General features: G+C 42.6%; 1 protein-coding gene across 3 annotated transcripts; it reads left to right on the top strand.

The window, feature by feature from the left end:
* Positions 1 to 8,348: 8,348 nt before the first annotated feature.
* On the top strand, positions 8,349 to 17,030 carry LOC136292058 (acyl-CoA (8-3)-desaturase-like). Of its 3 annotated transcripts, none has more exons than XM_066187298.1 (12): positions 8,349 to 8,390; positions 10,598 to 10,708; positions 11,443 to 11,640; positions 12,002 to 12,103; positions 12,259 to 12,387; positions 13,212 to 13,272; positions 13,939 to 14,015; positions 14,220 to 14,317; positions 14,958 to 15,054; positions 15,316 to 15,395; positions 16,066 to 16,191; positions 16,472 to 17,030. In XM_066187298.1, the coding sequence occupies exons 1-12, from the start codon at positions 8,364 to 8,366 to the stop codon at positions 16,521 to 16,523; spliced, it is 1,158 nt and encodes a 385-aa protein (XP_066043395.1). In that variant the 5' UTR covers positions 8,349 to 8,363; the 3' UTR covers positions 16,524 to 17,030. The 3 variants fall into 3 exon arrangements, with proteins under 3 accessions (XP_066043395.1, XP_066043393.1, XP_066043394.1); XM_066187296.1 differs by lacking the exon at positions 8,349 to 8,390 and adding an exon at positions 8,940 to 9,190; XM_066187297.1 differs by lacking the exons at positions 8,349 to 8,390; positions 10,598 to 10,708 and adding an exon at positions 8,941 to 9,190.
* The last annotated feature ends 4,151 nt before the right edge of the window (positions 17,031 to 21,181 follow it).

The following is a 21,181-nucleotide window of genomic DNA, read 5'->3' as shown; positions in this document are numbered from 1 at the left end:
GGGCTAAGATTATCCAATTAGTACTTCAGAAGTGTCCCACAGGCACAGCCCAAGGCCTCTGTTTATCTCATCAAGGATTGGGAACAATTAAGAGAAGTCAAATGCAATACTGGCTCAATATCCTCCAATATCCATCATGTTGAGCCAGAGCAGAAGGGTTTATAATGGAATTTCCTTCCAAGGATAACCTTCCATGTGGCTCATGGAACACCATACTAGAAGAACAAAGTATTCCAACCAGTTAACCTATGGAAGGGTAATCCATGAATCCAAATAAAGATCTTGTCCCTTAATGGACTTGTCTCACTAGGGATCCCTCAGTTCAAGGATGTAGAACAGAGAGGAAAATCTACACTGTTTGCCTGTTTTTATTCTCCCCAGGCATTATAATTTCCCCAGTTATTTTCTGAGTCTTTGCTTCCCTCAGAAGCTGCTTTATCTGCCTCAGTTCTAACACTTCATTATATTTTAAAGATGCCTTTTCCCCCCCTAAAACTTTTAACCTTCTGTTTTGCTTAAGTAGTTTTAAACGGTGCATACTCTGATAAACTCCTATGAACATTTACTCTTTGTTTACTGACTCATAATTAGAAAAAAGTTTAAGTAAAAACCAGCTGGGAATAGTTAAACTGTACTTTTACCAATATTTCTTTTAATAATTCAGGTTAGTTTTGATTAAAGAGCATAAAATAATACTCCAAAAAAAACAAGGAAGCATTAAATAATATGGTTAGCACTAATAATCATTAGTGATAGCAGGGTTTTAGATTTTGAGCAATTTGTTATCTACAGCAAATAATCAGATTCTTGAGATAACATCTAATGACATTGGAAAAGACTCATGATAAACTATTGCTGATCCATGGAAGCTCTGCAGGGATTGTGCACGCAAATATTTAAGTATTTGTTATACTTCATGAATGTTTTTATTCTACTGACTGTTTGAGGCCAGTCAATCTTTTCCTTTAATGTGCGTCCCTTAACAATTTTAACCTTTTAGATTCTTTAAATGGGCTTGGTTTTGTTTTGAGAAGATAATCAAAGGTTCTGCCTGAAAAATTAGACATTTTGATTATAGGTAAGTAGGATACAGGAAACTTTGAGCTTAACTCTGGGTTTTGTTCCTGAGCAGGAGCAATGACATATTAGCCCTATACGAAGATGTTTATGAAAAAAACCCTCTTAAAGGAGGGACTGCAATGCATCACTCATCTGTGCTTAACACCCCTTCTATTGGTTGATTGAATTGTATTATCTGCTCTTTATACGTTAGACACTACTATGAAAGGAATATTTAATTATTTTTAGGGTTCCTAATTGTTGGGCGAGAAGTCTCCAACAAATATTGCTATTACACATATGTAAAGGCACAGGTTTTGACTGTCTGAGTTGTAGCCTTTGTTTTACAACCCTGAAGTTGCAGCTAATAAATCCCTGTGGTTTCCAGAGCAAGGTGCACTTGTGCACCTGGGGATGTGAAGTTGCTGTGTCCTGTGCCTGTGTCACCTATGCAAATTTATGTTTCCATGAACATAACATTGCAACTGCAAGCCAAAATATAGATAATCTATAGACAGTTTATAGATTGTTTTAGATAAATTCTGTTTGGCAAGAAAGAATTGTGAGGTTTAGGTAGCATTAACTTCCCATTTCTGCTTCTTTGCCTTTCACAGGGATGTAGGAGGAAGAAGACCCCAAAAGAAAGGATGGGTTGTGATGAAATGTGGATCCAGGTGAAACAAGGCAGTTAGGTAACCCAGGCAGTGCTGGGCACAAGTTGAGCAAGGAACTGGTCCAGCTACAAAATACAGTTCCTCCCTTTTGATCTTGATAAGGGCTCCTGACTGACAGGATGAATTATATCCCTTGGTTCCGCTCCCCCTCGTTTCCCTCCAGCCAAAGTGACAAGATTGTCCCCACAGAGTGAGTGGGTGTCTGGGATTTTGTAAGACAATTTGAAGTGTGGAAAACACCAGTTCTCGCTTGACACTGGCTGAATAACTTGACTGGGGTTTTTTAATGTTTTGTCTCCCCTGGGGAGAATAGAGAATGATTTAGGCTCATTTTTAAAGGTGAGGAAGTTGTAAAAGCTAATTGTAAGAGTGTAACACTGCAAAGGGGTATTTTAATTCTTTGATTTTCTATTTCAACTGCTTCTGCAGACTTTTTCTGAAAGCACAGTTCCTTAAAGAACCCCATTATTTCACTTATGAAAGGGAAGATGAAGAGCTAACCTGGTCACTGTCCATAACAAAGGGAAGGAATACAAAAAGAAAATGCTTATTAGATCTCAAGTACTCCAGTTTTCTTTAAATCTAAAACTTGTGCTGCCTGCAGCAACGACTTTTTAGAAAAAGAATCCTGCCAACGATAGCACTGAAGGACTCCTTAAATCAGATTCATCTTGTCCATCTTTATGGAGTCAAGCATCTTGTCTAAGCTGCTGCTTGGGCTTTCTTGTCAATGGAGAGAGATAATTATCTCTAGATCTAATTTATGCTGTCCATTTCCATAGATGGTTATAAAGCAAGAACACATAAATCATTTACATTATGCATTTTAAGACAGCTAAAGCTAAGTGATTAAATTAATTTACTGTATTCTGTATTTGATATGTTCTGGTGCTTACATGATCCTTTTTGGAGACAGAGAGGTGGCATGAAGCACTTTCTGTACCTGTGCCACTACACAGCGTAATCCTTAAACATGTAGTTGATAAAAGGGGGTGAGATTGTTAAAGGACATAATACTTTTCACGGAATCATGGAATGGTTTGGGTTGGAAGGGACCTTAAAGCCCATCCACCTCCACGGACAGAGACACCCTCCACTAGAACAGCTTGCTCCAGCCTGGCCTGGAACACTTCCTGCAAATAGCAAAGGGGGGCAAAAAAAAAGAAACTAGCGTGAAAGGACCAACCACATTTTCAGATGATGCTTTCAGTATTTCTCTCCAAATGAAAAGTCACTGCAATTTATATTTGTGTGTTTAAATTTTGCAGAATATTGTGATTCCCAGCTGGGTTTTGTATGAGCTTGTTAGTGCAAAGAACTGCAAAGGAAGTGCTTCTTAGGAGGTGCCATGAAAGACACACAAGTTGTGTCCAAATATTACAGAACAAGCTTCTCAGCAAGGTAATTTGGAGGGTTGTGCAATGTGTTTTCACTCTGATGGCTGATGGGGCCTGCCTGTACCTGCTGACACACCTCAGGTGGGAAGGCTGGGTGGATCTTTACTCAGGAGTTGGAATGACTTTGGAATTTTCCCCCAAACACTAAAACAGACAAAACTTCCTACCAATGGGATCTGTGAGTCTGTGTAGGATGTGGACACAGCTTGTAATGTGCAGCAAATCCTTGCTGCCTTCTTGCTCTTCTTCATCTCCTTGTGCTTCCTCAGCTCTTGAAATGCACAATTCCTCACTTTTATAAGAAAAGGAGGGAATGCAGTAGCACAAACATAAGGAGAGCCCCTCTCCTTTCCGGGAGAAAATATGCATTTACTGTGGACACTGTCAGAATTTCTCTCCAGATTTGCCTTAACAACATGACTGTAAAAGGTCTTTTCCAACCAAAATGGTTCCAGCTTTTTTCCCCATCCTTGCCAGTTCTGTGATGGAAACATAATCACCACCCTTATGAAATCTCTCTGCCTACTTTCCACCACAAGTGAGAACCATGTTTCACCTTCTACACCAGCTGATTGTGGATGTGTTATGTTCTTTTCCTTTCCTAATTCTTTACTTTATAATTCGAGATTGATTTTTTTCCTTTCCCTTCATTTAGAGTTGCTAGGCTGTTCTTTAGGCCTTTTCCAAACACTCTCTTCATCAGGACATTATCCTCTGGAGATTAGGAAAGGAAGTAATTATGGTTCTGGTATACAGAACTAAGAAATTAGGAATTATGCAACATTAATCCCTCTCTCCCCCACAGTTTGGTAATATGAAGTGGAAATCAACTCAGAATATTCCAGGTACACTGAAGAGTGAGAGGTCAGTTTAGCAATGCTGTGGTATATGATTATTTGGAAGAGCCAAGGATTTCTGAGAGATTTCTGGCTCCCTCTGACCCTTATTCTAAAATAAAGTGTCTATGTTTGCAGGAGGAGAGGGAGGAAGAGAGGGACTAGTAGATTTGGACATCACTGAAATAATGTATAGAATTGGACATAACTCTGTTTTTTATTTCACAGCACCAAGTTTGAAATACTCTGTTCGAAATAGTGCAGTTGTGAAATACTTTCACTGATTTTCTGCTGTCGGTAGGACTGGTAGGACAGATAATCTCTAAATTAATCAGGATAACATAAGGGAAAGTCATGTGGACTGATAAAGCTCTCAGTTGCTTAATTTATTACTTCTTGCTCTGACAAGAGAGTAGTGCCTCCTGTGGGAGTGAGTGATCATACAGCTGATTTTATGTGTAATTTTTATGTAGAGCTGGTCTGCCCTTCTTTATTCTGTCTCCTCTTTCTGGCCTCTCTTGTAGGTAATTGCTGTCACAATGAAGTGTGAGGTATAAGAAACAAGGCTGATGAGAGAAATCACTTCCCCAGAGGTTACAAACTCTCTTGCGTTATGCAGCACCTTCAGCATGTGCCACCTCCATGACTCCTGTACCCAGCATTTTCCTCAGCTTATTTCCCATTTATCCCACTAACAGCACTGGAAATTATCCCATGTTAACATTCCACAGCCATATTGCTTGTAGTTTTTGTTCAGGTTCTTCTCTTCCCTGTTCTTGTGCCATAGTTTGGCTCAAACAACTCTCAAATATGTTTTGAGTTCCCACGGAAGCTTTTCCTCTGTGTTGACATCCTTGCCTGCCTTGTTCAGACATGCAGAGACACATATTTGGTGCCTCCTCAGCCCTCAGTTTGGGACTGGAAACTTCTGATTTGATTTGGGTAGAAGTATGGTAATCTGGTGCTTGGAAAAGCCAGTTGGGATGAAGAAAATAGGAACAATGCAGGGTTTTACTTAGAGTTTAAGTGGTTAAAAGTGAGGGAAAGTTGGTAGAAGAAGGCTTCCACATGTTTCCAGACTTTTTTTCAGGGTTGAAGGGACCTGTGGGTGCAGTTATCACCAAAACAGGGTATAATCAGCTCTACCAGGGTGTGACGTGGTGTGACAGGAGAGATTCTATCACTTTTCATTCAGCAAGGCAGTGCTGCAAACCCTGAGTCACACCTGCTGCTTTTGGGGGGGGGCAGCAGATGAGATCTACTCTTGTGAAAGATCACATTACATCACATAAAGCTACGAGGATTCAGCTCTGCTACTTAAAACCTGGGGAGCACACCCAGAGAATGGGTTACCCTATCCAAAAAACTGAGTTACCAGCAGCTCTGGGCCGTGCCAGCTGCTTCACTAAATCACAATTTATCAGGTCCTTACCCACCTGAACCTTTTCTACACCAACCTTCAGGATCATGAACAAAAGGCAGTGACAAATTTCCATAAGAAGCACAGCGTCTTACCCACAGCACCAGTTTGGCTGAACACATCTGAAGTCCTCAGCAGAATATCAGGACCCTCAAAAGTCCCTACCATGGTGTCCCTTCCAGCTTGATGCAGTAAACTACAAGGATTTGCTCAGATCCTGCTAGGAATGAGGAATGAATAGAGAACATTCCTCTAAGGAGTTGCACCACATAAAAGAATAAGAAAAAGAAGGAGCAGGGGTTACAGGGTGCAAATAATAATTTATGGATACAACATGAATTCTTCTATAAATTGCATTTTTATGACTAAGTGGTTTATTTATTTATATTTAATAATTTACTTTATTTGTTTATATTTTTATTTATGTTTTGCTCTGAGTTACTTGGCTTAATTGGCGCTCCTTTTATTGTTTTCCTTTTTCTTCAAGAGGTGGGTGATGCTCCAAGCCTGGCAGTGTTTAAGGTGCATTTGGACAATGATAGAGGTTTTAACTTTTGGTCTGCCCTGGTCAGGCATGATATTTGTAGTGATCTAAATGATCTAAGTGATTAAATATAGTCCCTTTCAACCAACTCAACTCTAATATTCTGTTGTATTCCACTCTGTTCTATTTTCTCCGCCCTTTTAGAGAGAGGAAATTCCAGCTTGTACATTTATGAGGGTGCTTGACCTCCTCATGCCTTTGGTGTCAATCATCTGATCAGTGTTTCTCTCCAGAATCTGCCATGTTCATGACATGCAGAAAGGGAACAAATGGAGGTCCTTTGGCAGTCAGCAAATACATTAATCACTTAGGAAATGCAACAGCTCAGTTTGGAAAAAATCAGATTTTAATCTGCACAAAAAGTCCATATAGCTTGGCCCCAAATATTTTTTTTTTTTGCAGGCTTGATGACATATGTATTAAGGCAAAAGTTCCAGAAAGGACCCTCATGGAGCTTTGGTACACTGGAAGGAAAGGAAGACTGGATTACAGGAGCATAAAAATGTGGGATGTGTGAAGGAACAATGGTTATCAGGCAGCTATCGAGCCATAATTTGATGCTTATCTTTTTAGCAGCTGACATCCTCGTTGTGAAAAGACAGGTTGCAAAACCAGTCAGTGCTGCATAATGTGGGTAAAAAACTGAGGAGCTGGAACCTTGGTGATGTAAGGGCTGTGGTGCAGCTTAATGAAGGGTTCGTTCTCAAATGGATTGTCCCGTTGTAAGGACCTGCTGCTACAGTGGAACTGGGTGCTGTTATCAGCATTTCTATCAGAGCAGTGTCTGACACAGTGGTAATGTCAGGAGTGTCCTGCATGTGACAGGCAGCTCCTTCTCTCAGCAGGTTACCTAGCTCATCCTGAGGTGATGAAAACTTCAGTTAATCCAAGGGCTTGACACAAATCCATGTAAGGTCTTAAAACCTTGTTACCATTTTGGGTGCTCCAGGGCAGTTTTTTTTAAAAAAAAGCTAAAGCACCAATTAAGCTCTTATTTGTCTCCTGAAATCCCCAGGTTCAAGCCTTGTCCAACCTGGCCTTGGACACTTCCAGGGATGGGGCAGCCACAGCTTCTCTGGACAACCTCTGCCAGGGCCTCCTCACCTCCACAGGGAAGGATTTCTTCCCAACATTAATCCCATCAAACCCTGCCCTCTGTCAGTTTGAAGCCATTCCCCCTTGACCTGTCACTCCAGGCCCTTACAAAAAGTCCATCTCCAGCTCTAGTGGAGCCCCTTTAGGTGCTGGAATTGTGCACAGACGTTGTGGTGTTTGGGGTTATTTTGTGTGCTCCACACACTAAAAACCCTCGGGGGAGGAAGATTTTTCCTGCTTGTCTTACTGACCCAGTGGGAGCTATTTAACTTTGTGCAGGATTTCAGAGAAAGGTTGGACTGATGATCTTTAAGGTTGGGCTCAATCTTGAAGGTCTTTTCCACCTTCCATAAAGCAGCTATAAGGAGATATGAACACGGGACAAGGAGGGGCTGGATTCTTCCTCCTTTTCTGCTGAATATTCAACATTGAGTATTCAGTGTAAGAGGGGAAGCTAAAAGAAACAAGTTGTGCTGCACACCCGAAGGTGTGTGCTGGTGTGCTGGGAGTGGTTTATCTCAAATGTTATAAAAACATATTCTGCAAAAAACACCAAATGTGAGCCTAAAGGGACGGCACAGCCCAGGAATCAGAAAGAAAAGGTGCCTACTGTGACAGGGGACAAGCAAAGAAACAGGTGGATGAGAACAACTATTAAACTTCTTTTTAAGGCACCTTAATGCACTGGCTGTCTCTGGGAGCTGGGCTGAAAAATCAGTTTCAGGATTTTCACACCATCCTGTAAAGGAGAAGAGCCAGAAATACCGTGTGAACAACCTAACTGAGATAACTAGATGAGATTTCTTCTTTTGCGTCACTATTTCTTTTGGAAGTCTAGACTGCAAATCATTATCAAGTGTGAGCTTTACCAGCACAAGTAGACTCAAGAGCAAGCAAGCACTGAGAAAAAAAAAAAAAAAAAAGGCAAGTAGAGGCATGAGAAATGTTATGAATAGAAAGAAATCAGTTCAAAATAATTAATGATCAAAAGATGGTCTCTCAGATTAATTAATTAATGTACTTTGAAAAGTCTGTCCTAATTGTGGGCTCCTCCATCTGGGTCATTGCTTTTGTGGGTTTTAACAGGTGAAAGAAATAATTCAGTCAATCACAGTTTTAAATTTTCAGGATTTGGTCTGTTTTGACAGGAGAAAATTATATGGATGCTGTGACTATTTAGAGGAAAAGGAAAATTGGCACCAAGTGTTGTTCTGCAAGTAATGCTCATTTCCTGGTGTCCCCAAGTTTAATTAATAATTTTACAAAGATGAAGGGGGCAGTGGGAGGTGAAGAAACACTAGTTTCACAACCTGCCATCACACGCTGGTACAACATTCCATGTGTGCCATCCCAGGTTTATCGCAGGTAATAGAAGCACCAAGGGCAGAGTTTCAAGGATTACTCCTGCCATGGGCTCTATGGGAACTCCCTGCTCACTGTGAGTGTTGGAAAACCGGGCTGAAACACAGGGTTTCATCAGGTGCTAAATACTATACTGAGTTTTCTGCAGATCAGTGCGGCTCGGTTGTTGGGGTTTTTTTAGCAGGACGTAAGAATATGCTTAATTCATGTTTCATCCAAGGGGTTTGTAGACTGTAACATCAAAAGTGAAGCTGCAGAGTGATATTATTTTTTTCCAGTTAATCAGAGGAGTATTTTAAGGGAAATTTTCCCTGTCTGAGCCCTTAGGCGTACCCCCCTAAGCAGTCAGGTACCCCCCAGCTGAGGGTACTGCGGGGCTTTGGGCACTGGGGATGCAGAACCAGGGAAGGACGGGGGCAGTTTTGGGGGGCAAACCCAACCCCGAGGAGCCGGAGCGGGCGAAGGAGGCGGGGAGCGGCGCCGGGGCGGGTCTCTCCCTTAAAGGCCACGGCGGAGGGGGATGCGGAGCTGGAGCTACGGGAGGGAGGAGGGCAGGAGGCAGGATGGCACCGCCGGGGGGTGGCGGGGAGGTGCGGGATGGGGACAGGGACGGGGACAGAGTCCCCGCAGCGGGGATGCGGCGCTTCACCTGGGAGGAGATCGGGCAGAGGAACGGGAAGGGGCCGGCGCCGCAGGAGCGCTGGCTGGTGATCCACAGGAAGGTGTACGACATCAGCCACTTCTGCCGGAGACACCCGGGAGGGACCCGGCTCCTCGTCAGCCACGCCGGGCAGGACGCCACGGTGAGCGGAGCCGGGATGCGCCCAGGGAGGGTACCCGGGAAAAGCCGTGCGGAGAGGGCTTGGGAGCGACCTCAGTGGGAATCGGAGTAGGGGACAGGGCCGGGGGAGTGAAGTGTGACCGTTCCGTGCAAGCCTCGCCATCCCCATGCCATGGGAAAGGGCAAATGAGGAGATGCAGCCCACGGGAACGGAACTGTTGCTCCAGCTAAATCAGAGCAACAGCTGGAGCGAGACCAGAGGAACACATGGAGATGCTCAAGAGGACTGGAGCACCTCTGCTAGCTGGAAGTATTCAGCCTGGGGAAAAGAAGGCTCCAAGGAAGAGCTCAGAGCCCCTTCCACTACCTAAAGGGCTCCAAGAGAACCGGAGAGGGACTTTGGACAAGGGCCTGGAGGGACAGGATAAAGGAGAATAGCTTTAAAGTAAAAGAAGGTTGATTTAGATTGGATGTAAGAAAGAAGGTTTTGATGATGATGATGAGAGCTGCCCCATCCCTGGATACACTGAAGGGCAGGTTGAATGGAGCAACCTGATGTGGTTGAAGATGTCCCTGCTCATTGCAGGGGCGTTGGACTAAAGGAGCTTTAAAGGTCCCTTCCAACACAAACCATTCCATGATTCTAAAGTCTTCAGGATTCCTTTTATCTCCTGGTCTTGCTTGTGCAGTTGCTGTGAGCTGTGGCAATTTTTTTCCATGTTTAAGGGATATTTGAGGCTCATGGAAATCAAAATAATTTTCAGTCCATCAAGTTTAAATTTCAAATTGTGTATTAGTTGAACTTTGCATTCTGTAATTTCATCACTCATTTCTTGAGTTACTACTGCCAGATTTCTTTAATTTTAGCATGCTGGAAAATCCTAGACAATGGATGAACCAGTTTTTTTTTTTTTCTTCTGGGATCTGAGTTGCTGCTTGTAGGTTGGTTCCATGTCCAACTCATTAAGCCCTGCAGGATCTGAGCCACTTTCGTGTCTATTCATCTTGCATCAGGTCCATTGCTTAATCTTTTGGATGTATATTGTGAAAAATTAGGAAATAATCTTAATTGAACTGGAAGATTTTAACCAAAAGCAGAAAGCCATGAAAGGCGGCACCTCAGGAGAGGATGAGAAGCACAGGAGGCTCTCAGTGAGGAAAGAAACCTGAGGAATGAAAGAATTAGTATAATTAATGTCACTATTTTAGAAAGGGTGACAGTGAACACTGAAACTGTGGAGTCTTCTTGGTGCTGCTTTTTGTTGTGGTGTTCTCTCACAAAGAATAAAAACGGAAGGATGCCTTCCACTAGACCAGGTTGCTTCAACCTGACCTTGGACACTTCCAGAAATGGAGTAATACAAAAGGCAATTTAAAAAAAATTAAACAAAATCTGGATTTCTTTTCCTTTATTCCTGTGCCTTTGCAGGATGCCTTTGTGGCATTCCATGTCGACAAGGTGCTGGTGAACAAGTACTTGAAGCCACTGCAGATTGGAGAGCTGGCACCAGACCAACCCAGCACTGAGCCCACTAAAAATGTAAGTCTGTCCTCACAAATCAGATCAAAGGAGACTAAAGGGAAATATTCTGAGCATAGCTTGTTCTTCTCTACCAGCACAGCTCCTGGACCAATGGGATCCAGGTTCCTCACATTTTCTGGGCTACTACTTCAAGACAACATGTGAATATGAGTCTAAATCCACATCATGTGGTTGAGAAAGAGATTCCTGAAGATGAAATTTTCTTATCACAGCTACTCTACCTAAATAGCAGAATTATCACCTCTTCTTCCCCTTGCTTTGAGGAAGAGCTAACCAAAAGGAAAAGGAATAGTCTTGGAGAATAAACATTCTCCTTCATCTGTAGGTGCATTTAACCCTCCCCTGTTAATCCTGGGAAGGGAAAAGTGAAGACAAAGGCAAGGAATAATTTCATCCAAAGACCTACCACAAGGTGGCATAGGAAGTTCATGCACACAAAATACAACTTCTACTAAACACAACTTCAGCAGAGCCCTCTGCTGCCTGCCAAGGATTTGACAGAAGCACAGAGGATTTGTTTTAGGAACTGGGGTGCAGACATTGTGATGTCTGCTCCTGGTTCCTCAACAAAAAGCTGTAGCAGAGCAATGATAATGTTTATTAAACCCAGTTCTTGCCCTTTTAGCCAGACCCTTTGCTCTTTCTCCTCCCCATTAAAGTGGTTTTTGGGTTACGAGGCTGCAGTGGTGCCCTCTAAAACCAGAGGATTGTAACCCTGGTGCTTCCCCCAGGAAATGCTGGTGAAAGATTTCCGGGAATTGCGCGCTACAGTCGAAAGAATGGGACTCCTGGAACCAAACCAACTCTTCTTCCTCCTGCTCCTGGCTCACATCCTGCTCTTGGATACAGCTGCCTGGCTCATCCTCTTCTACTTTGGGACATCCTTACTGCCCTTTGTTTTCTCCCTGCTGCTGCTGACCATTTCCCAGGTGAGCAATGAATTTCATGGCATGGACTTGCATCAACCTACACACACAGACACGAGCAGTTTCTTGTCCTTTGTTTTCTCACTTAGCAGAGTTTCACTTTTTCATAAAAACACAGCCACTATCTGGATACCAAGAAGAAATTCTGCATGTGGGGAGCTCACACTAAACTTAGTTTGGGATTCTTTCAAGATATATTCTGGGGGAAGCCTTGAGACTGTCAGGATTCCACGGCCCCTTTCTGCTGGTGACTTTAGAGCAATATCTGAGAATTAAATCTTGGTATTTCAAAGCAAAGGATGAGTGTGGCACCATCGTGGCTTCAATTCCTGTTTTCCTCCAAAGTTTTCTTTTCCCCCTCCAGGTCCAGGCTTCCTGGTTACAGCATGATTTAGGACACCTCTCAGTATTCAGCAAAACCAAGTGGAACCACTTGCTACACAAGTTCGTGATGTGCCATTTGATTGTGAGTCCCTGGAAAACTTTGGAGGGTTTTCCTGTAAAAATGTGTTCTGAAGACTCTGTGGAGCATGTGCAACACTGGGGGAAGGATTAGGGTCAGGAACTGAGGGGATCCTGGCTCTGAAAGGGCTTTTCATGCTCTGTTCTTCCCTTGAACAGGGGGCCTCAGCCAAGTGGTGGACTCTCCTGCACTCCCAGCACCATGCCAAACCCAACTGCTTCCACAAGGACCCTGACATTGACATGCACCCTTTCCTCTTCACTTTGGGGAAGAAATTATCTGTGGAGGTCAGTGAGTGGGTGTGGGAAGTCTAAAACTAAGGTGTGATGGCAGCTTTTGTAATGAGATTTATTTCTCCACAGTTCACACTAAGTCCTTTAAGGTTGTCTTGAACAGCTGAAACACTTGATGTAAATGAGACATGATGCAAGGGCGGTGCACATAGGCTGGAAAATCTACCAGCACATTAATGGTTGGAGAAACCTAATGACCTAGAACAACAACTCAGCAATTAATGATCATTAGATAACTTGTAAATATCAGTGGAAGGCATGGCTGTAGTCAGCCTGGAATTATTATTTTAATATTAACGTGTGAGGCTCAGTCAGAGGGGTGGCTTTGGTGTGTCCATGTCTTCTAGGAAAGTTTGCTGCGACAGGAAAAGCAGGACTGAAAAACCTGGAGCTGTTCCTGGAACTCCAGCTGGGCAGAATTTGTTGGACCATGTAGGATATTCCCAGTTTGTCCTGCTTGGACACTTCCAGGAGTGACAGCCTTAGAGTGCTGAACCCCTTTTGCTGTAGATCCCATCAGTTCTTGAGACCACACCACAGCAGCTACAGCAGTGAAATATTTTTCTCCATGCCATCGTGGAACTGCTATTTAATTTTAGAGAATCGGAGAAGAAATAAGGGGGAAAAATTGAGAGAAAATATGTATTTCTGACCACGAACATAACTTAGCCTTGATATAGCTAATTCTTTGCAAAATGAATCGTGAAACAAGGAATGAGGGTTGTGGGAAGTGTGCAAGAAGAGTCCCTCTGGAAAATAAATGGAAAAGAGCAAGTTACCCGTGCAAATTGCTTGGTCTTTTTTTTTTCCCCCCACAGCTTGGGATCAAAAAGAAAAAATACATGCCCTACAACCACCAACACAAATACTTCTTTATCAGTGAGTATCTCCATTCCCCTGCAATTCCCAGGGATGTACTAAAGGGGTTTGGAGAGCCTACTTTTGACCTGGAGAACTTCAGAAGGACAAAGGTGCCCGAGTCAAAGAACACAATAAACCACCATAATAATAACTAAATTTTTGGAAGAGTTGAAGACCTGACCCATCTTATCCCAGATCTCCCACATCTTCCACAGAGGCTCTGGGTTATGCTATCATACCACATCTTTCAGCAGTATCAAAGTCTGTGGCTTTGGGGTTTTTTTTAGTTTGGTTTGCTTTGGTTTCTTGGTGAAATGCAATATGTCCTTTTGGAAGGTTGAGTTCTTCAAACCCAAATCCCTGATAGAAAACGGATTTCATATGCATTCCTGTTGTTCCCCTGCTTCGCACCAAGGAATAAGGAGCCAGATAAGCTTTGGGCTGTGGAAGCCACTTCTTAAAATAAACATTTGTGGCTGTTTCTCAGTTAAGAGCCTAAAACAAAATCTGAGGTTTGTAAGAACTCCCAGAATAATGGACAGATCTAGAAATGTTTCAAGGCACTAAACCAACGTCCTAAACTGGCATGTTCTCCAGACTGAGCAGGAATTCAGGACCCTTCCCTCCCAGGCTGATGTTGCCACTCAGTCCATGATGTCACTACTGACGAATTTTTCTTTCCAGCTCTTCCTCCGCTCCTGTTCCCCACCTACTTCCACTACCACACGTTCTACATTGCCTACACAAAGAAATTGTGGGTGGTGAGTACTGCTACTTGTGTGACCAGAAGGGGTCAGATGGGGACCTTCAACCTTCCTTCTGAGCATGGAGCCAGCTCCTTGCTGGGCAAGAATGCTCAGATTCACCTCTAACAGCAAGCTGTGAGAAAGTATCATTAGCTTGTGTTGGATTGTTCCAGATTATTCCATTCAGAAAATTTTTCTTCTTGTCTCTGTTTTCGGTAGGACTTGGCCTGGATGCTGACCTTCTACATCAGATTCTTTTATACTTATGGATCTTTATTAGGAACAAAGAGTCTCCTGGCATATTATTTTATATTCAGGTGATGTCTCTTTAGAAGGTTCTTCAGCCTTTTCTCTATGCATTCTTTCAATCTGTACCTGCCTGCCTTTCTCTATGCTTCTATTTCCACATTCTCCTTTAGCACCTTGCTTTTTGCCTACTTTTTAATTCATAAATTCTTTGGTTTAATTGCCAGTGAAAGTTTTATGTTGTCCCATTAGCTGTGCAAGCAAAGAGATTTCACTGAGTGCTGACCAAATTGAGAAATATTTACCTCATACAACATTCAGTGCTTAGGGTGTTTGGTCTGCTGCGACTTAAAGAGAACATTTAACCAAAACTGCTTAGCCTGGGCTTGCAAATGCCCAGGTATTATCCAGCAGCACTCACTTGACTGGACAGCACACTCTCCCCTTGGATCACTTCACTGATTCTAATCAGTTTGGGCCTTGGCTACAGACAAAACAAGCTGAACACCAGTCAGTGTTATAACAAAATACATGAAATAATCCTGAGTTTCATAAGGAAATATGAAACTTCCAGGGTTTGGAAGTCCTTCCAGGCACTGGCTTAGCAAGGCTAGTGTCCAGCCATGTCTTAAAGTCTGGCTCTGCCATTATTTCAATGGCTCCTCACTGACCTGCTCACCCAGCACTGAATTCTCTCATCTCATTGCACAGGATGCTGGAGAGCAGCTGGTTTGTCTGGGTCTCACAGATGAACCATATCCCAATGGATATCGACTACGACAAGAATTTGGACTGGATGTCTACTCAGGTAAAAGATTGTTCCTATCTTAAAGAATTGTGGCCATACAGGTACAAATTTTAACCATAAGCAAGTCTCCTGTTGCATTAAGGGTGAATCTGTTGGTGGCTGGGAGGTGGTTAATAGGCTGATGGATTCAGTCATAAAAAAGGTAAAGGAGGACAGCAATGGCACACTCATGGGGAATCCAAAATGAAATTCAGGTCGAGCTCTGGTTCCTAATCATACTCTGACCTGTCTCTGACTTTGTTTTCCTCTCCCCTCCTTCAGCTACAGGCAACCTGCAACGTGGAGCAGTCGCTGTTCAATGACTGGTTCACGGGGCACCTCAACTTCCAGATTGAGCATCAGTGAGTACTCACCCCAAGAGTGAATTTTCTTTCCCCTCCTCCTTTAAAAAAATATTTTTACTTCTCTCCTTTTTTCCCCCCTTCCTTATTCCTTTTTGCTGTGAATTCTACAAGTAGTTGTGGGGCACCGATGAGTTTGTCTTTAAAACCTGAAACTCTTAGAGAGAATCATGTAATTCAAAACTTTCACTGGATCTACATGATGACAGGAGAAAATGGATCAGGGTCAGGATCCATGCCAGGACAGCAGTAGAGTCAATCCCAAGTAGTAGGTTTTAAGGATCAGTGAAAATGTCCTGGTTAAAGCACCTGGTTTTAGTCTGCCACAGGAGTTTGAAGCCACCTCTGCTGATTTTTTATGCTGTTACTCTATGGAGTCAGATATGCAAGGATGAAGGATGGACTAATCTCCTCTGGGCTATGGAGATGGCTACTTCTGGAAAAAGGAAGGGAGGGGAAAGTAGTTTCTTCCACAAACATCATTTAATTTGGAGACAAACTGTTGAACAGAGGAGAAAGCAGGAAATTCCTACAAGTTCCTTGTGCTAAAAGCACAGCAGGGAGAAGGAAGAGCTGGGAGCAGCTACAGACCCTGCTCATTGTGAGCTGGGTGAATCCTGGGAAGTACTAGTGACTAGGATTTCCTGTGAAGCTTGTCTCCTGTCCACAGCCTTTTCCCTACGATGCCACGGCACAACTACTGGAAGGTGGCCCCTTTGGTGAAGTCCCTGTGTGCCAAGCACGGCATTGAGTACCAGTGCAAGCCTCTGCTCACAGCCTTCGCAGACATCGTGCAGTGAGTAAAAATACCCCCTACCCCCCCCCCCCCTTATTGCAGGAGTGACTGGAATCCTAAGAACAAGAGTTGTCTTGCTCTCCTTTTACCCTCATGGGCAGATGGTGACTCTTGGGGATGGTGCTGTGCGGGGCTGAGTTGGACTCCATCTTTGTGGGTCTTTCCCAACTGACCTTATTGTGGGACTCCGGGAAATGAGCACAGACAAAACCTCATTCCCTCGTTCCAGCAACACTCCCCTGAGCAGCCCTGTGATGTGTCCTCTCTTTCTCTCTCCCAGCTCCCTGAAGAGCTCAGGAGAGCTCTGGCACGATGCCTACCTTCACAAATAAAGGACAAGGCTCGGTGCTACCATTCACAGCCTGCCACAACTGCATTCCCAGCAAGCTGAGGGTCAGGGAGAACAAGGGACTCTCTGGCAGAAGAAAGTAAGGACTGAGGGACAAAATTCCAATAGAGATGAAGCTGCCTGAATTTTTCTTCTGGTTTTTCCTGGGGTTATGGTTCAGATGTGTTAAGAGTGGGCAGGGCAAGCAGCAGGTGCATTGTTAGGAGAGCAAGGAGCACTTTGCTGACTGAGTCTGAGCATTTCTGAGCCTGGGCATGGGCTCAAGTCAGATCTGTGGAGCTGCACACACTTAACTTCATGTCAGAGGCCTCTGACCATGGCTTGGTTTTATTATTATTATTGTTACTTGTTTGTTTTCCTCATGTGGAGGGTTTAATGCTTGACACAGCATTTGCTTACTTGAATTTGAAACTACAAAGGATTTTGGATTAACGTGGTGTTCCAGCAATGTGCTTAAATCACAATAAATGAGGATAAACTACAAACAACATTTAAGACTGTAGCAAATGCGCATGCAGTGAATAGAAACTTGAATGTGTTTTCATTACTGTTCCCTAGAGCATTCTCATTGTCACAAGGCCAAGAAACACATGGGTTAAAAGCAGCTCAAGGCCTCTGCTCTCTTCAAAATGTATCTGGTTTGGGGTTGTTTTTGTACTTTGAGTTGGGCTGAGACCTGTACACTCCCCACCAGAAAGTTGCTGTTGCAGCTAAACCAAGATTAGATCAGATTTTGGCTGTGCCAGGTAGAAGGTGAGTCAGTGAAAGAGACTGGTCCAGGTACTTTGAATCACTATTGAGAGGAGACAATATCTTTCCATTAATTAGTAGGAAAGCCTGTTCTTTGTCTCAAGTGAGTACTACAGTGAGTACATACTCACACCCTGAAATAAAAGACCAGCTTTTGGAAAGACGACTACAGGAACAACAAAATCCATTTGAATATTAGCAGTTGCCACACTTTTTTTTCAATAGTTCAAGGTTAATAAATAGAAATCTTGAAAGGTAAAAAGATATTAAAAAAGTCTCTGATGATGAAACAAGTGGACTTTGTTCTACTTGTGCAATGACTGGCTGAATTACTTAAAAACCTTTAACCCCGCACAGACAGCCAGACAAGGGAAAGATTTGCTATTAAGCCATTTTTCCTGCCTTGGAAAAAGTGCAATTGTGTTTAGAGGTTAACAGCACAAAGTACAATGCCTGACCCAAGGGAGTAAAAGAAGCAATTCCCAAAAATTCTGTGGGAGAATTAAGAAATAAAGCAGGAGTCACAACAGTATCATTTACTCACAAACACATTTCCACTATTTTAAAAAGCCTTTTAAAATTACCTTAAGCAGTCTGTGAAAATGATTTATTGGGTAGATGAAAGGCCTAATGTTGAAGATCATAATTTGATTTTTGGACCTTTGACATCATTAGGCTCCTAGTTCAGGACCCCTGTGAGTCAAAATGCAATTAAAAAAGAGAGCTGTGAATGTTTCCATTGTTTAAAGACTCAACAGTGCCCAATGAGGATAGGTGTGCAAGAGGATTGAGCAAGATTGAGCTGAAGGGTTGTGGATAAATATGGAATAAAGCCTAAGAAATATATGGATCAATGCCAGAGCAAACAGGAGCAGTTGCCAAGTTTTCCCTGGGTATCTTTGACCAATCTTACCAGCATCAGTCTCCGATGAAACGCTGTCTGCACTCCCCTCAAGAAAATATTAAATAGCTGGATAAGATTTTACAAAGAAGATATCACTGAGAGGACCAAAGAAAGAAACACATACAAATTAGTCATATAACCCAACAGAAAAGCATAAGCAAACAAAACAAAACAAAACCCAACAAAAAAACCCCAACCTAACCAACCAACAAAAAACCCACTCCTGCAAAAATTTATGGTACATGAAAACAGTGAAAGGAAAATCAGCATCAGCAGCTGATTCCTTAAACGTGATATTCCTTAAACGTGAACGATGATGAAAACAATACAAAATATTAACTGGTTTACTCTAAAATACAGCCTTGATTCCTGCAATTCTGAAGGGCAAAATTCCATTCTTTTCTCACAGTAGCATCTTGGAATCAGAGGTTCAGGGAAGACAGTTCCTACTTGAAATAATAATGAACGTTTAAATTCAAGGTGAAGTATTTTTCCAATAAAATCTCTTAGGAAAATATGGAGTGACTTAAAGCATGTTGGACTCTGCACACACACACAGTAAGTAAAGCAGGGAAAATGAGATTTCTTCATTTTCCCCCTTCCCTCCACAAAGTCAAGAGTGTTGTTGAGATCTGGTAGACAACGCAGGAACTATGATTATGTAGGAATTCTGAATTTTCATTCTGTTCGTGGAGTGTTGTAACTGTAACTTAATCTGTAACCAGTACTTGCCATCACCCTCCTTCCTCAATAAATCTTACAACATGTAAGCACAAGGTCAAAGATGCCCAAGTGTGGAAAAGAGAATCATACAATAGTTTTGATAGTTTTGGTAAGAAAGTGTATCCACTTCTGTGTCAATCCAGAATGAATAAGCACAGGGATGAGGATTTGTTGCACTGGAAAAAAAAACAAAACACAAAAACAAAACCAAAAAACCCCACGAACAACCAAACAATAAAAAAATAACAAAGTTCTCAATCCTGGTCAAAGTTTAAAAATGGGGAACCTGAGAGAAACAAGCAAAGAATAAATACTGAAATTAACAGACACAGCAGATCTATATAAAGGATTTCTGTGGTTCATCACATGGTATGAAACAGGAAATGAAATTTTCCTTCTGACTGGATCCATTAGAGATTTATAGTATTTGAACCGCTCTGAGTAGCATGATGTAAAAATATTTAGTGGCTTCTTTTCATTAAAAAAAGTAAAACTATCAGTTTATCAAGCTTCAGTGTGTGATCTGGGAACAAATTTCAGCCCAGCTCTTGAAGGCCTGCAGTGCAAGGAGATTTCCAGCTGCTCTGGGGTTGGAGTTTGACTTTAGGTGGAATTCCAGCATGACAAAGTCCAAGCTTTCATCAGACAATTAAACCACAGAGGCTCTGCTCTGCAATCCAGGCTGCAAGTGTCACCACTAACAGTCAGCTATCAAATAACTTCACTTGTTATTTTTGCACCACTGCCTTGTTGTTCATCCTCCATTTGCTTTCCCAGACTGTGTAACAATGCAATACTTTATAACCTTTTGCAAACAGGGGGCTGGGTTTTGGGAATCTTCTTCATCTTACTGATCCATCCCATGGAATCATCACGAATGCCACAAACCTGGCAAAACTGCCTTAAATTCATTTACCGTAATCAAAACAGAGCCTTAGTTCTTTTCCCAATTCTGTCCAAAATGGCCCTAGGCAACTGCTGAGCTTTAATCCTCAATATCAGAGTTGAGGTTATGCTCAAGTCCACCTCTGTATGCCATGACCTGTATCATGGCCACACAACTTTGACCCCAAACATCAGCTCAGATTGAGCTCTGCAATATTATTGGAGGAGCAGAGGTCAGGCTTTACCATGCACTGCAGATCTCCACGTAATTTGCTATCAGCAAGAGATAAGAACACACAACACATCACTGGATCAATTCACTTCCACACCCCACAGCAATGTGAACTCAGAGTGCAGAGTCACAGAGGGCTCATCCAGTCCAACCCCTGCAGTGAACAGGGACATCTTCCACCATCCAAGGTTGCTCACAGCCCTGTCCAACCTGGCCTTTAACAATTCCAGGGATGTGGCACCTACCACCTCCACTTGGAACCCCAAGCCAGGGCCTCATCACACTCAAAAAACATTTTGTGAGAAAATGGTGACACCTGCCTGTGAGAATTTATGTAGATCAGATCTCCAAACAGAGAACAAACAGGCTCTCTCTGCAAGATGAGCAACAGGTATGGAATATTTGGCAAAACCAAAGTGACTGGTTTACTGGAAGCTGAAATTATGGATACCCACACACTGCTCAGCAGGCAATTCCCATCAATGAGCTCTGCACTAAGGAAAGGAAGTCAGAGATGTTTTTCCAACATCTTTGAAGCACTGAAAGTCTGATTCAAACCTACCTCACCTTTTTTCTCCCCACATAACATTTAGCAATCCCATGAACTTCCTCATCTCCCAGCACAGCTCACTTCAACTAATGTGATTCTGGAATCTGCGTGTGTTTTTTGGATGGTCAAGTTCAAATATTTTGGGGAAGGGAAAATAACCTAGGAATGAAGGCCCATTAAAAGAAGAGCTACTCCTGGAGAAGCTGTAATTTCCCAAACATTAGTTTCAAATTAATTCCCAAATCTACTGCTAGAGATGTGCATCTAAATAAAACAGCAATAAGAAAATGTTGAGCAATTCTGCTTTACAGGTCACTGAAATCATATTGCAACAATGTTTGATTGTTTTTCCTTTAGCAAAGGAATGTTTGACTTCAATTGATCAGAACACAAAAACAAAACCGTGGTTGTGTCATATCAACAGTCTCTATTCTCACTACAAGGAGCTGCAAATGGATTTATTGTCTTACTTATTTGAAGAAATAGCCTTATGGTTCTTCCAGTGTTGCCTAACGCTCTCCACAGCTTTGGGAAAAGCTAAGTTTTCTGTACAGCACTTGTCACAGCCAGTTTAACATAGAACACAAGTCATTTAAG

This window comes from Chamaea fasciata, unplaced genomic scaffold, assembly GCF_029207755.1.
Source record: "Chamaea fasciata isolate MVZ Bird 193981 ecotype frontalis unplaced genomic scaffold, bChaFas1.0.hap1 SCAF_7, whole genome shotgun sequence".
Lineage (NCBI taxonomy): Eukaryota > Metazoa > Chordata > Aves > Passeriformes > Sylviidae > Chamaea > Chamaea fasciata.
The sequence above is the reverse complement of the archived record's forward strand: the minus strand, read 5'-3'. Positions and strand labels throughout refer to the sequence as shown.